Below are 17119 nucleotides of genomic sequence, written 5' to 3' on the forward strand. Positions count from 1 at the left end.
CAAAAGGGCCCCAAATTCATGGGTGCCCAAGGGCCCCAGCATAACTTGAGACGGTTCTGCCGCCAACCTATGCCATAAAAAATATGAAATATAAAAGGTAGTTATTAGTTACTGTTAATAGCGACTTAGTTTTGCTTTTCACGCATGACATAGAGTTACGGAGTATTCTTTTTGTATTTGTAACAATGCGGACAAGTAATTTATTTACTCTTGGATTATTATTTGACAGTAACTTTGTTTGTCGTTAAGTGTGATCTCGTTATCTATGGAATTTCTAAACAATTATATGACTCGAGTTGACTCAGCAAAATTTTTTCCAAGGGAATGTTTCAGCTTCTCAACCATTTTGCATTGACTATTACATACTTGCTTATATGAATATAATAGGCTATTTGACTAGTTTTAAACTCCATTTTATATTATTTAGTAGAGGTTAAGGAACTTAGTAAAAGGTGTTTTTTTTTTATAATCGATCGAATAATGGGGTCGGTGACGTCACTTTACTGTATTGTAATCTGTGGCACATATAATCCACATACAGTAGGCAAACGAGGTTAACAAGCAAGTGACCTCATCATAAGTCCGACCAATCGGGACCGTTGTGTCACGTAACAAACGTTTAAAAAAATTCTTTTTTTATTTATGGATTTTTAAATAAATTAATTATTATTTTCAACTTTCGTTAATAAATAACCATTTTTAATCTCATAATATATACTGATTATAATAATTGACACTTTATTTTTCGCAATGTCAAATAGCCTATTTTATGACTAAAGTACGATTTGAAAACAGATAGAAGTCTCATCTGTTGTTGATGCAAATGCCTTTATCATTATAATCCAATCAATAAAAACATATCTATTCAAGTAGGCTCATCAAAAGCACTTTTCAAACATCTTTCAATACAATATACCACTTAAGTCATTACTGCGATCCCTTTGTTGAATTGTAGTATTAGCTTTGGTACTATGATAATAAGACGATAGATTTCGTATAGTCTTTCCTTGGGATGTAACCATGCAAAATAGATTTGGTTGGTTGTTATGATGCCATTATTACCCGTCTCAAAACTTACGAAATCATGACAACGATTCTGTCTCTAGGACGATAGGTATCCCCTCTCATTCACGCCATAAAATAATTGCCTGTATACCCGCTTGGATTTGTGAATTTTATAAATCTCTATCTATCTATCTATCTAGACTCTAGTTTCTAGTTTCTCTACATTTGACGTGCATCGGCTTAGGCATGTGGTGTAGCATATTATTCCTAGGCGGTCTTTTATTCTCACCCCAATTATATATATATATATATATATATATATATATATATATACACATATATACAAATTAGATATACTTATTATATTATTGCAAAGATGAACAATAAATAAATTACCTTAGAACAATTATTCTAATAATTAATAAACAGAAGTATGTCAAATATTTTTTATTAAAACAGGAATGTACATCACATAAACCAACAATAAATGCATACTTAACAGTAGCTATCAAATTGTAAATAATATAAAAAAATCCATATAAAATTCAAGCAGTACAAGGCACAAAATTTATATCACAATATAACAGCAAAAAATCGTCAGAAGAATTTAGTTGTGATTATTGCTTCAAGATAATTTTTCTTCTCTATTTTAATAAATTAATAAGATACTACAAATATTCTGCTGCAGCATTGTCTACAATCCAATACAATGAACCTTCCGGCTTTACTCTAGTTGCAGGTAAGTCTTCTTTATTTTTTAATATGCGCTGAAAAAGAAAACAATTACATTTTATAAAGAATTTTAATGGTTATAATAGTTTTTTATATTAAAAAAAAAAAAACTAAAAAATCGCAGTATGTTGGAAAATTTACTTGTGGTATTATTGACACTTATTGATTGACACTGAGCCGAGATGGCCCAGTGGTTAGAACGCGTGCATCTTAACCAATGATTTCGGGTTTAAACCCAGTCAGGCACCACTGAATTTTCATGAGCTTAATTTGTGATTATAGTTCATCTCGTGCTCGGCGGTGAAGGATAACATCGTGAGGAAACCTGCATGTGTCTAATTTCAACGAAATTCTGCCACATGTGTATTCCACCAACCCGCATTGGAGCAGCGTGGTGGAATATGCTTCAAACTTTCTCCTCAAAGGGAGAGGAGGCCTTAGCCCAGCAGTGGGAAATTTACAGACTGCTAATGTATGTAATGTAATGTATTATTGACACTATCATAAATTAAATTTTTCCATTAAAGAAAACCACCAACAATAGAAACTTGTAAATTGACTATTCAATTTATTAATTTACTCGTTTCGTTGTATATTTTACTGGCACACGGCAATACTATAATACTACTATATATTAGTATTACTGTGTTCCAGTTTGAAAGATAGTGAGCCAGTGTAATTACAGGAATAAGGGACAACATCTTAGTTATCAAGGTTGTTGGGCCAAAATACGAGTCATGACTGCTTACCACCAGGTGGGCTGTTCACCAATCTACCTATCTATAAGACTAAAAAACATAAGATTGTTGTAGTAATGATTCTTTTTGAATAAGTTACTTAAAAATTTTGCTTACTTTTATCATTTCAGCTTTGCCGGCACCACTGATGGCAAAGATGCAGTTTCTTGCATTATTTATTACTGGATATGTCATTGTCACTCTGCTCGGTGGTGGTTTCGGTGAATCAGTTATTGGTGCAATTTTTAACACAGTCTCTTCAAGTAAAGGATGACCTGGGAAAAGTGAACATGTGTGGCCGTCTGGCCCCATGCCCAATAACAAGAGGTCAAATTTGAAATTGTTACTTTTAAAAGATGCTGTCAATTTCTCAGTATAATCCTTGGCTGCTTCTTCAGCTGTAAAGAAATACATATTACGTTTATTACTTATATTACTTTTGTAATATATATAGTTTTTTTAAAAATGTACTGGGGTAATAGTTGTATAAATGCTTCCCATTTAACATTTATTTAACTCCTAAACATTAATATTTTGTATAGGTAATTTTCCACATGAAGGGTGAGTTTTTAAATATCTTTTGTGTATGTGATTAATTATTTCCAAAGTGGCAATTTATCAATTCTTCAATATATCATCGTCAAAGCTCCAGTTAGGGCTACAGTTATAAGGGTCTTTCAATTGAAATATACTTGAGCTCTCTCTGGTCGCAGAGCCGTCTTATCAAAATTAGACTAATGGAATATTGTATTTGTATAATAATTTTGATAAAATACGAATAGATAAGTAAGATAACAGTATCCCAACATTTATATATTTAAGAAACTCACCAGTAACCCCTTGCTTAATAACAATGAATTGATCCTTCGTTAATTCAGTTTTAGGTATTAATTGTCTATTATATGTGCCAAAAGTTGAATCCTCGCTGTCTTCTGGTACAACTCTCTCGTCACAAAAGGCCAATACCCATTTTGACCAATCTGTGTTAATACCTGGTAATCCTTCACACAGATATTTCACTAATGATCCTCCTGAGTAGTAGAAATTTACACGAATTAGCATAAGTATATAATAATATAAAAACAATGTATGAAAATTTTAATGTTCTGCTAATTTATTTAGTCAGTTTCTAATTGGAACTTATTGTGCTGTTGAATTTAAAAAGTTCCTAATTCTCCTTTTTTCAACATAGGATGAAATGTAATTTTTTTTTTAAATTTAGAATGGGAATTAGTTAATTATAATATCATTCAAAATGTTATCAAGGAAACTTTAATCATGAAATAAAATATTTTGGTAAGCTTTACCGGAAAGACCGACGAAAAATTTTCCCCTGTTGTTAATAGAATCGTTTGAAATTTTTTCTACATACGAAGATAACTTTTTGATTAATTCTTGTTCATTTGCAACTTTTACCGTCGTCATAATTACAATATTTGGGAATAACCTTAAATTGACAGATACAACCTTCAAAAGTTCGACAAACTATGTTCAACTACAAAGTACTAACTTGTACACAAAGTCACAAACTAGTCGTTCAGCACTTGTCAGTTTGAGACTTAAATTGCAGTGTTAAATGACAAATCTATTGGAAAATGAAATGTCATTGTAGCATTATAAACTTGTTACAAATTGAATTGAATTTATCGTTACTACAAATTCATTTTAATAAGGTGTGTCAAATATTATTATTATATTAATATATAATTGCATTGGTACGAGATACGGAGGAAATCTAAATTAATAACAACTCATATATAAAAAAAATTAAACTTTAAATTATCTACATGACAAAATCTTGATTTTTAAATAAGGTCAAGAAAATACACTTAAAAAAACGACTCAATAGCAACCGTAGCTTGCAGCTACGACTTTTCGATTTATCCAATAGATAGATATTTAAGTTTATTTTTAGATCTAGCTCTATTTGAGAGCATGCGATGGAAAATATATATGATTGGTTTTCAATTGCTACATTTTTCATTAGAGGTATAATAAACTTCTTAATTTAATTATGATATGCTTTAAGAAAATGAAATATGACAATAATGTCAACGGAAATTAGGTACGAAAAATTACAATATAATTCAAGCATTTTTACTTTCTAAATTGGACAGGGTTCGCGGATATCTATCACGATATATATCAATTGTTTTTTTCCTATCTTCTGAACAGCACTCATAGATCTATGCTTAAGGCCTGACTCTGAATGATTATTTTTTATGATTAGTCTATTACAAATTAATATTAAAATAAAATTAATTGATTTATCTCACAAACAAATGAAGATATAATAATAAAAGGTACTTGTTTTTTAAGTGTTCATTAAAAATTACTTTCTCAAATAGATAGACACTAATTCCTTTGTTACTTTTTTTTAATAAAAAATGTGGTATTTCGACACTTGTATTATTTTACAAATTCCTTTCACATTTTTAAGTGTTTACAGAATGAAATTCGTTTCATTTTCTTAGCCTGGATATATATCAGATATATATCGGATATATATCAAAGAATCTGATTTTTGATATTTATTATAAAAATCGGAATTTTTCGAACCCTGAAATTGATTAAAAAGTTTCGGTAAATAATTTACAATTTAATTCGTATTAACGTTTACTTAAATATTCAGTGTCAGAAGTGTGTAAGAATATTGGTATTAGTAATGATTGCTTAAAATTACATATTTATAGTAATAAAGAAATATTTAAGTCATATAAAAATTATTATTTTAGAAGGAAAAATGATAAAGTCGTAAAAAGATTTGTCAGAAGTGGGATTCGAACCCACGCCCACAGAAGTGGACTGCGACCTGAACGCAGCGCCTTAGACCGCTCGGCCATCCTGACTTATTCCGGAATACTGAAATTTAGTTACACATATTGTAATAATTACCATTAAGAAAACGATTTGGATAATTGAAGAATATAATTTCTCATATTATCATTAATATAAGAAGAAATAATAGGTATCATATCTTTAATTAAGATCATAATGTTCTGATATGTATACACATTGATCATTAATATAGTTAGTTTAGGATTATAATTTATTTTTGAAACATAAAAAATCTTTTTCTCCATAAATAAATTCAGATGTGTAGAATTTTTTGTTTAAGGATATTTAATACTTTTTTATTTACAATACGTTCATGTAATCGTTAATATCGTAGTGCGTCCATTATATTAATTTTATGCTCAAGCGTACTATTCGATAAAAGATGGCGTTCAAAATATAAAACATACTTTTTTGCACTAGATGGCAGTCTAACCGATATTTGTTTTTGTTATCATTAATGTTTTGCCAGATGGCGCTGTTTGCCCCATTTTTGTTTAATTTATACGTATAGGGTGAGAAAAAGTGAAAGTATTATTGAAAATGGGCACGTCGACCGCCACCGAACGGTTGTTGACCGTCAAAAATATTTCTACATGATGTAATGGTGGTGATTCGGTGACTGTTTTGTGTTCACTTTACTAGAATGTCTTTCGTGTCCCATAAAATATGCTAATTTATGATTAATTATATTGAACACTTTTGTATAGATATTTAATGATCAAGAAACTTATTCTATATTTTTGTTTTTATATATAACAATAAAAATAAATACAATTGTACAACGTGTACTTTTATCTTATAATAAGACGAAGGATATCGTCCTCTGACGTTTTAAATTACGCTGATTCACTTGCCCTTTTGACAAATATATTTCTTAATAAGTAATCGAGGTTGAATACGTTAAAAATATGTAGCCTTTTTGCCTTTTAATTTTGGTTGAGTAATATAAAAGTATGTATATACAAATTAAATAATTATTAAAATATTAGGTGGCCTACCGTTGCATATTATTTTATATATAGTCTTTAGTAGGTTAAGTAATGTATATGTTTAGACTTTAAAATAAACTGAAATCTTTATAAAAGTAAATAACAAATTGTATTTTTTTTATTGCGAGACTGTGTCTATGCGCGAAATTATCGACAAGACCGCACAGAGTTCACGCGTAGGACCAAAGGCTATTACGTGCATTCAAAGGCATGTAAGTGTTAACAGTCAACTACTAGACTACGGGATGCTACTGAGAATTTCTCAAAAGAAAAAGACAATCACTAAATATATGGACTCACTAACCACAGGATGTACAGTAAAACTAATTACTCATTTCGAAAAGGTTTATTGTGACTAATATTATCTGTCAGTAACCAAGTTAACAATATAATAACTATTTAAATTATTTCGCGTTTTTAGACAAAAATGTTTTTAATGATTTGAATGTACAAAAAAAGTTAGTAAAGGTTAGATAATGCTCTTAGAGGAGAAGGTTTGGAGCTAATTCCACCACGCTGCACCAATGCGTGTTGGTGAATATACATGTAGCAGAATTTCATTGAAAATAGACATCTGCAGGTTTCCTTGCAATGTTTTTCTTCACCGCCGAGCACGAGATGAATTATAAACATAAATTATGCATAAAATTCAGTGGAGCTTGTCTGGACTAGAACCAGCAATCATCGGTTAAGATGCATGTTGTAACTGGGCTATATCGGCTACTAACTAAAAACTAATAAGGAATAATAACGAACAGAAACTGGCCCTACATAAATACATTAACCTTGAAAACATTACACTCCTCTTTCGGCAGTCGGTCAAAATATATTTACGATAATTTAATAGTCTTTCTTTTATCTAGAACGAAAATAAAAGATTAATCATTACTATAATAGAACAGAACGCCAATATAAGTTTCAATGGGTTTAAATTATATAGCTGCCTCTTGTACGAATTTAATTGCAGTTTCAAATTATTATTAACCAATAATTATTCGTATTTGATGCACAGACGGTGTAACGTTATATTAATAAATCTATTGTCCTTGAACTATTACTGAAATCATGGCTGGCCCTGCCTACATCTTATATATAAAAAAATAATGTTTGTTTTTCTGTTCGAGATTAATAGACTTCGAAATTGTCTGGCCAATTACCATACAAGTTGGCTCGTAGAAGGCATTTATAATAAGGGATTATATCACGAAACTCGTCACTAGATGGCACTGTAGAAATAATTTTGACTACACATAGACAGTGAGTCTATTTGTCTGAACAGAATATCCTACTAATGAAGGTTTATTAATTATAAACACAAATAAAGCTTCCATCTCAGATTTAAACCTAAATCTTCGTTTAAAATAAACGTCTTTCATTGCAAAAACGTATATGGCTCCAATCAACTAAATCACAAACGTGAGTCAATGAATATCATTAATTACTTATTATATAACGTTAAACGGAACCGTAGGTTATAAAAAACAATTATAGTAATCAAAATTAATGGTTAAATATAATTTATTAACGCTGCTGACCTATTACTTGACAGTGTACCGGTGTATTATCGCCTACAACGATTTTACTTCAATTAGTTTTGAAGTTTGAACATTCGAATTTTCGCCCGCGGGCTTTTTGTACGACCTTCTGTCTGTTGAACTATGAATAGCGACTGAACTTGATATTTTAATAATAAAATTCAATGTGTGAAGTAATCGTTATCACTAGTTTTATAATATTATATAAATGTATAATGTCTGTTTGTACGGGTATCGTGTAAAACGATTTTCATTTCTTTTTATTTTGTATTCAATAGTCTTTGAATTGACATGGAATCTGCTATTATTTTATGTGGCTATTATGACGAGATCCGGATACAACAATAAAACTAATGAAAAGTCCAACCTGGGTGTAAAATCGGTATCTCTTTATAAAATAAAGTCTATCCGGACGTTGCGAGCATAAGCAAGTTTTATACTATAATTGTCTGGCTTGTTTACGTATTTTGGTTTTAGGTGATATCCTATAAAGAAGAAATGTCATATTCTCTGTAAGCTGTCACCTTGCACAATGATATGAATGTATGTAAGGTTGCCACTGGTTTTGTCATTTTAGCGGGTATCTAAGTACTCGGAGCGCCACATTAAGCCACAGTTACAGTGGGGCAGGTATAATTTGCTATGTAAATAATATAGAAATAAGAAAATAAGTAGATTAATTATTTGGCATAGGAATGTGGTTCTATTTACACTGACGAACACGTCTTTCGTCGCTAAATCAACGCAAAATCTCGAGTGCGGATGCAACAGGATTGCGTGATTCGCAGATCTTGCCCTTCAAGAATAATATCTACTTGATGCCAAATTATTTTTTGATAGTTATCCATTGAAGGCCTGGCTACTTACTTTTATCCGTCTACGGTATTACTACTGAAGGTAGAAGGTACAATGTTAGACATTCGACAGTGCGATTCGTAAGAATTCACATCGTATCTCACTTGTTAAACGTTCACAAACGACTTACGGTGATACGCCATTTTGATACTTGTATCCTATAAATGAAATAATGAATTATAGTCAATGTCGCATATCACATTCGTATTCTGGGATGAGTTTCGAGTTTGTCCAGAGTAGCTCATCAAGTAACACAATAATGGCAAATCAATCAGTAAGCGAATCATAATTAGCTAGATTGCAGCAATATTCAATCCCTTGGGTTTTGTAATATCACCTCTTAAGAACCAGAGAACGTGGGTATGTAAGATTTTATTATTAATGTAACAGAAACATAAAGTATTTGGGAGAAAGTGTACTTTTACGTTAATTAAAAATATAGTAGACGTAACATTAAAATGTTTTTTTTTTTTTTTAGTTTAAATTAGAAGATAGATGCAAAGATGGTTGGTGTACCTGATATGTTTTCACCGTCGTCGTTAGACGCTGTCACTAGGACTGATGTTCAAGTTGGAGTCTCTCGGAAAGCCGTCGAAGCGCCGTCTATGGTTAACTTATGCCTCTTTCACTTGCAATTAAATGAAAGTATTTAATGTTCCACGAGAAAAAGTTATAAGTAAAACTAATGGTCGGTATGCTAAAAATCTATTATTGAAACTATAAATTTGTGTGAAAGACGATGTGGTTAGAAAGAATGTTACTTGTGAGATGACGTCCAACAGAGAAGTATGGAAGAGGAAGACAAGTTGCGCCGACCCCGAGTGAAATTGGGATGAGGGCAGGAGGATGATGATTGAAACTATAAATTTAATTATATTTGTATACTGAAATGGCTTTACCTTGATTTTTCGTAAGAACGTGATAAAAATATGAAGCGTTTTTGTATTTTTATGACGAAGGCTAATAGGTATTATTTTCTATTAATTTTATTTAAGAAGGCATGTGAGCAAATAGTATGTCATGAGATTAACCACCTAGGATGATACGTCTCTTGTAATTACACTGACCCACTTACCATTGAATTCGTTCACAATCGAAAAATTTTGCTATTTTGCAGTTGAATGAATGGTATTACCCATTACGATAGCGCTTCTCAAATGTTCTACCACAGTAAAATTGTATTTATACATTTTTTTACTGTATAAGATAAGCCTGTGGTACGATTTAGTCGAAGTAAGGATTACAAAAAATGATGATTTCAAACCATACAAAGACATTAAATAAGATTTCTATACGAGGAAGGCTATCTGCTATACAGGTACGCCCGCGGACGACGACGAGTGTTACAACAGTTGATATAAAGGTCTAAATAAACCCATATCTCAGCCTTTGCTCATATGAGCAGTCGCACTTGACCTACATATTATGCCTTGCTTTCTGCACTCAATACATATACGTCGATATGTAACACTAGCAACGTTTTATGGACGTGCCTGGCTAACGGATTATATTATATTTATTTTATTTTATTTTATTCTCATTAGGACAACCAACAGTAGATACAATATCACATCCAAAATAAAAAATTACATTTCAAAATTATCAAGGCAAAAGTTCTACTACTTACAGGTAGTCTCACCAAGTATTATCATATTACACAATGTTATTATTGAAAATATTAATTAAACTTAAGTATTTTATAAACTATTATATAATAAATAATATTTAATAAGATAAAACATATGATTCGAATTGACCACAAATAAAATTCTTTATTTTTCGATTGAATTGAGGGCGACTATCGTGACATATGTCTAAATCTTTTACTTTAATAAAATACTTAGAAAGTCTCGCTATAAAGATTTTAATAAGAAATATTATATATGCGAAAGTAACTCTTTCAGTCTGTCTTTTACGGCTAAAACACTGAACCTAATTTGATGACATTTTGTATAAAGCAAGCTTGAACCTCAAGAAAGGACGTCGGCTACTTTATTTTACTTAACGCCGTTCAAATTTAAAGTTGTACAATTATAAGAAAACAATGATTTATATTATAAATGTGTATGAATTTTAATATAAGTCTATACATTTATTATATGGTAAATAAACAATCACACATGCCTTGATATAATATTTTGAGAAGAATTTATTAATGCTAATGAATTTGCTTTTATATAATAACGCTTATTGACAGGTTGCTAGTTGTCAAAATGGCAAATATGACTCTTCTTGAACGACTCTACTACTCGCGTTCCTATTTAAATAAACAGTCTTGTCAGTTTATTTGAAATGACATAAGAATCTCAGAGAACATAGTTAATGTCCAATTAGAATCTGTTACGAATTTTTTGCTCGAAGGTAACCAAATTAAAAATGTAATTAATTAAAAAAAAAACTTTTATTAATTCCATCGACAATAATCTTAGGATTGAACGTTTAAATGAAAGTCTATGGACAGACGGCTTGGTGACAATTTCATTATATGTATGTATGTATGTACATGTGGAATACCGTAATACGTATAATAATTAAAAAAACCCTCTAGTGATAAAGAATGCAATAAAGTTGTCGTTTAAAAGCAAGTTACTTCAACTACCAGACTGTAGCGGTTGCACCGCTTGCTTGAGCGCTTTTTTAAATATTTTAATGCGCTTTATTTTCAGCGTTTTAGATAGATGCTGGGAAGTTTTTAATTTCCTATGTTCTATTTTAAACTCTAACCGTAAAGGGTAATGTAGATAGAAAATTGGGTGCCTCTTACAGTATTGAGAAAGTTTGTTTTTTTTTTATAATAAAGATGGCGAATGGACCACCTGATGGTAAGTGGTGACCGCCACCCATAGACTTTGGCGTTGTAAGAAATATTAATCAGCTAAGATTTTTTGTCCGTTGTAATTACACTGGCTCACTCAAGTAAGATTCCTGTATTGACCTCATTATCATATTAAAAAAAAGACACGGTTATAAATACAATCTAAGAAAATCAAGTGAAAATGTCGAGCTAAAAATCTTTGTAATATTGTCACAAATGTTTGTCTAACATTTCATCGTCAATCCGAAATAGCAAAAATATTCTACAGGGTCTATATTTTGTTTTACAGAAATAATTTCAGAATATTTTATTTTGATTTGAATAAATATTTTTGTCTTAAATAGCCCATTTATTAAGAAAGTATATAAGCTATATAACACCCCGCTACGTAGTAGTAGTAGTTGTAGTAATGTCTAATACAAGTGAAACCGCACGAAGTGTCTAGTATTTCAATAGGCGTAACATTTTGACCTTTTTATAAATCGTTATCTAATACTTGGGTGTATCCACAATATTGATTATTTAAGATAATTTAATTTCCTGTTCGAAGCAGTGTGGGAGCAAAGCGATATAAAACTCTGAGCCCTTTATTCACAGCGCTTAATTAACTGCCGTGTGAATGATGTCTTAAGATAAGCGTTAATGACTTAGTAAAAAAAAAAAAAAATCCTACAACACGCAGTCAAAATAATAATCTATAATATCTTTGTTATAATAAATCTGCACAACTTAAGACTATACATATGAATTATGAACATAGATAACCATGAAGTATTTTTTTCCGGGCTTCATCGACTAAAACCAGAACGTTTAATAACTGTAACTGTTTAATAATTATAAGATAAAATGTCCTTTAAAACACTTAATGGAACTCCATAAAGATATTTTACATTTAGCTTAAAAGAGTTTATGGCTCGACATCAAATCACACAGTTATCAACTTTTTTTAAAAATATTTAGTGTGTGAAATAAAGTAGAATTAATAACTATTACGTATCATTATTGTGTTTCGTCTCAACCTCTACCCTTGAGAAGAAGGTTCTAAGTATGCTGATCCAATGTGTGGAGATGTCTAGAACATATTTGGTAGACACATGCAAGTATCCTCTCGACGTTCCTTCATCGTCGAGCACACGTTAAATTATACAACGAACCCATGTTAAGTCGTTGGTGTTTATTTGGATTTGAACTCGCGATCTTTGGTAAAGATTCACGTGTGTATATTGCTTCCTTTTATTATATTATATATTTGTCCCAGTGATTATAAAAAACGATACGACGATACCTGCATATAAAAAATCGGTTATGGTCTCATTTTGAAGAGCTCCAGCCGTAGATGTGCAGAAAATTAAAGAGGATTCTTGATTGTAATTTGCTAAATTGTTACGATTTAACAAATAATTAATTTTAGAGAGCAGAAAAAAGTTACTGGCGGCTAGAGAACGGTACTACGGTTGTATAAGAAAAAAATGAAAAACGTAAACAAAACTAAAGTAAATTATTTTCTAGAAACTTCAATTCTAACTGAACTAATGCATACTGTTTAATATTTAAAAAAATCACGTAAAAGAGGGTTCATCAATTTCGCGCCCAATGTTGATGAGTGACTTGTGATGTGATAAGTGATTTCAGTTCACAGTGAAATTAAATCAGAACAAAACCTCACATAAGTTTCGAAATTCCTAAAAAATATTTTCAATAAACGCTAAGTTTCGCGGGAGACTCACTAGTATATTATTTACTATGGGCCAAATTAACGAAGTTTTTTTTTTAAACCCACATATGTAAAACATGCGTATACGATGAGAGGAAAATTACGAAATTGAGTATGGTTCGATACGTTTACGTTTCAGTAAACTGTTTCCGACGCAAAGTTTCACATTAGTCATGCATACATTACATGAGCTATTTTTCCATCATGTTTACCTCGCATTACTTTGACAGTAGTCTAGCTGCTGCTTAATTCAATCAAGATCTGCGGGTCTGGTTATTATATAGAGCGATTGCCATCTGACCTCTGAGATTCAACAGAACATGTAACGCAAGAAAGTACACTGTGGCAATGTGTACTCATATGTTTTATAAATCTTGCAGTTACCTTAAATGGTGCCTATCTGCCAGTCACCGGCTGTCAACAATCGAGGCGTCCTCAGATAAGGTCCAATGCCTCACGAGATACCGTCCGTCGAGCTCAATGTAGTCGAGTCGGATGTATGAAAGGTGATATTTGTTGCAATCTTGCACAATTAATTTTACTTCATTCGGCGAATGATCTGCATATATTATATTTTTTCTTAATTAAACTACAGGTTTATAGTTAGTGATTTTTATATGATATAATGATAGTCGGTTTAAGTGCCAAAAGAAATAATTATTTCGGAAATATTAATAAAAAAATATAATCGAGGGTTCTTGAACTAATATACCAATTACAGAGAGTACATCGTCTAGGTTACAATATTAAAAAAGAGGCGATTATATATTTGTTACCTAATCAGGGAGATACTTCAACATAAATTATTACTGAAACGCGAGACTAAGCCATTAAAGATATTTATAGGGATATCCCATAAAATGATCATAAGACTTTTCAGTTTTAAGAAAGTTTTTTTCATAGTTACGTATTCAGAACATTTTTGCCACCTAGGCGTGTTTCCCACGTGTTCCTCTGTCATCTGTAATGTGTCGAGCTGTCCCGCGCAGACACGCGTGTTACAAGCCTCTTATCTCGTAACATTTTATTACCCGTATCTAACTACTATTTATGGACGTTCTATGGAACTTGTGTATTCCTATATTCATTTAAATGATACTGTTAGCTAATTAGAATAGTGAAAACTGGCGTTAATAGAATGGATATTAATGTTATCATGTCTTTATTATCTTTCGAATCTAGGATTGCCTTAACAAAATGCATATTCATTTTATTATGTTGTTCTTATCTTTCGAATCTAGTAGTTTTAATTTTTATTGGGCTTAATACTTTCAAACACAAATAAATATGGCTTATAGTTATTTGTTTTAATTCAGTTGAAAATGAATAATAATAGCATTAAATGTGTTTGTCAACGGTACAAGAATGTGCGTCAAAAACGGGCGCGGCGCGTTGCGTGCGAGATCCGTCTGCTGACAGCGGCTTGTCCTAGCCAATGCTTATACTTAGTATTTAGTTTAATATGACTTAATGCTATGAGTATTTGATATTAATTGCTGTGCTAAATATCATACACGCATAGTTTTTTTTGTTTTGCAACATATTCATACTTCGTATCGATATGAGACAAGGCTGAATCGTTCGATATATGTATATTTTATGTATGGATTTATTATTATATGAATATTATGCTATTTTATATATTTATAGTTCACGTAATTCAGTAAAACCAATGTTAATTGTGCAGACTTCCCAGACTGGAAGCATAATAACGCATTGGAATATATTAATTATATTAATTTAAAGTTATATTTTGCGGGTTTAGAGATAGCTTGTGTAGAGTTATTTCAATGAATTTTGACTGAAAACTAAACTTTGCCATGTTTGTCTGGTAACTAGCTTAAATGGTTACTAATCGTATGGCCAGGATTCGAATCTTGGGTAATTAAAAGTAATTTTCATTGGTAATGCTTGAGGAGTTGACTGATTTTCAGGCATCATAAAATTTTCGTTTTTTCAGATAAGGTGATTGAGGGAATCCGTCACCGTGGGTGGCAAACCGTCAGGAGGCTCACCTGATGGAAACTGACTACCACCGCCCATGGACATCTGCAAAACATTGCCGGCCTTTAAGAAAGGTGTAAGCCCTTTGTTTGAAGGTTCCCAAGTCGTATTGGTTCGGAAAAATCACCGACAACAGCTGGTTCCTCAGAGTGGGATATAAACAGCCATATTTTTTGATATTTTTACAGCTCCAAGGGAACGCAGACCTCAGTATTTCGTATTAATTTCAACTATATGCCTCTACGTGTCCCTGAGAAAATGGGTCTTGATGGATACATAACAGACAGATGGATAACGAAGTGATCTTACGAGGGTTCCATTTTACCTTTATGGGAACAGAACCCTAAAAATGAAGACCGGTGCATACATTTTTAGTTTCTTATTTTGAACTTAGTTTTTCTTTCTCTACAAACGATAGCATCTAACAATGTCTTTATAGAATTCCATTTTTGTTGTCTTTATGGTTCGGTTACACTGTTATCAATAGTGTAAATATTTGTATAATTTATTGATTGTCTAATTTATTTACACACTTCATCATTTTTCAATAGTCAATATATTTCATTTGACTCTTATTGTTTAGAATCTACACAGTAATTGGACTACGAATATTTTGACGATATAAATTATCTCATGTTGCCGGGCGAATTATTCAATTGTATTAAAAGCAATTACTGGTGCGTATTGTATGTAACTTTGGTCATTATTTTTTATATAATTTGAATAATTTTTGTATTACACTTATCAGTCATATTTTTTATAACATGTATTTTTATTTACATGATGGCTGGACTCTGTGGAAGTCCATCTGGGTAGGTACCACCCACTCATCAGATATTGTAACGCCAAACAGCAATAATGTTTGTTGTTGTGTTCCGGTTTGAAGTCTTAGCTAGCTGCTAGCCAGTTACAAGCATGAGGACATAACATCTTAGCTTCCAAGGTTCGGGAATGAATATTACTTACAGCGCCAATGTCTATGGGCATGGTGATTATTTAATAATAATAAATATTGAACAACATCACATACATTACTCTGATCCCAATGTAAGTAGCTAAAGCACTTGTGTTATGGAAAATCAGAAGTAACGACGGCACCACATACACCCAGACCCAAGACAACATAGAAAACTAATGAACTTTTTCTACATCGACTTGACCGGGAATCGAACCCGGGACCTCGGAGTGGCGTACCCATGAAAACCGGTGTACACACTACTCGACCACGGAGATCGTCATTTAGTATGAGGCAGACCATACATGGTATATATACCATGGTTACCATATATATAATAACATAAAAGTCATAAAATAAATCAAATATATAATCTTAAATGTTTTGTTCAATTATCTACATATATACTTAAAAATTTAAAATGAAAGGCGCGAGAAATTTTCTGAATATCACGATGAACGCACACAAAAAAGGTTGCATATCATTAATAATACAACGATACTGTTGCAACAAGCGTTAGGATTACATGCGGTACCTACTGGTATTACTATTTTTAACATATAAGATTATTATTAAACTTATGATGATAGTTACTTATTAATACTTCAAGGCGAAGCTGATCTTGAACTATCTTAACTAATAGAAACATATACGTGACATATGACATTCTTGGATACCTACGTCCTACAGCCTGGCTGTTTATTCATCTCTGATTAAAAGTACAAGACTTTTATGACGATTCCGTCTATCGATGAATGATAAAAATAAATTCCTATAATTTTTTTTTAATAAATATCAAAAATAACTGTCTTAAAACAAAAACTCGCTGGTAGGGCTTTGCCTAAGATCGTCTGGGTAGGTACCACCCACTCATTATATATTCTACCACCAATCAGTAATACTTAGTATTGTTGTTTTCCGGTTTGAATGGTGAGTAAGC

At 31.5% G+C, this 17119-nt stretch overlaps 1 protein-coding gene and 1 non-coding gene across 2 annotated transcripts; both read right to left on the reverse strand.

Moving 5' to 3' along the window:
• Positions 1 to 1437: 1437 nt before the first annotated feature.
• LOC113397726 (6-phosphogluconolactonase) lies at positions 1438 to 4031 on the reverse strand. The gene is made up of 4 exons (XM_026636180.2): positions 3782 to 4031; positions 3305 to 3505; positions 2592 to 2872; positions 1438 to 1772 (listed from the first exon to the last, which is right to left on the reverse strand). Exons 1-4 carry the CDS (start codon positions 3897 to 3899, stop codon positions 1674 to 1676), a joined length of 699 nt encoding a protein of 232 aa, XP_026491965.2. The 5' UTR covers positions 3900 to 4031; the 3' UTR covers positions 1438 to 1673.
• A 1208-nt stretch (positions 4032 to 5239) lies between these two features.
• Positions 5240 to 5323, reverse strand: Trnal-cag (transfer RNA leucine (anticodon CAG)). Its single transcript has one exon. It is a non-coding gene; the product is annotated as a tRNA-Leu (tRNA).
• Between the last annotated feature and the right edge of the window lie 11796 nt (positions 5324 to 17119).

This window comes from Vanessa tameamea, chromosome 23 (assembly GCF_037043105.1).
Source record: "Vanessa tameamea isolate UH-Manoa-2023 chromosome 23, ilVanTame1 primary haplotype, whole genome shotgun sequence".
NCBI lineage: Eukaryota > Metazoa > Arthropoda > Insecta > Lepidoptera > Nymphalidae > Vanessa > Vanessa tameamea.

Coding starts and splice junctions, on each gene's coding strand:
- LOC113397726 (XM_026636180.2), bottom strand. CDS start 3,899: ATGACGACGGTAAAAGTTGCAAATGAACAAGAATTAATCAAAAAGTTA. Junction 3,506..3,781: donor ATTTTTCGTCGGTCTTTCCG/GTAAAGCTTACC, acceptor TCTACTACTCAG/GAGGATCATTAGTGAAATAT. Junction 2,873..3,304: donor TATTAAGCAAGGGGTTACTG/GTGAGTTTCTTA, acceptor ATTTCTTTACAG/CTGAAGAAGCAGCCAAGGAT.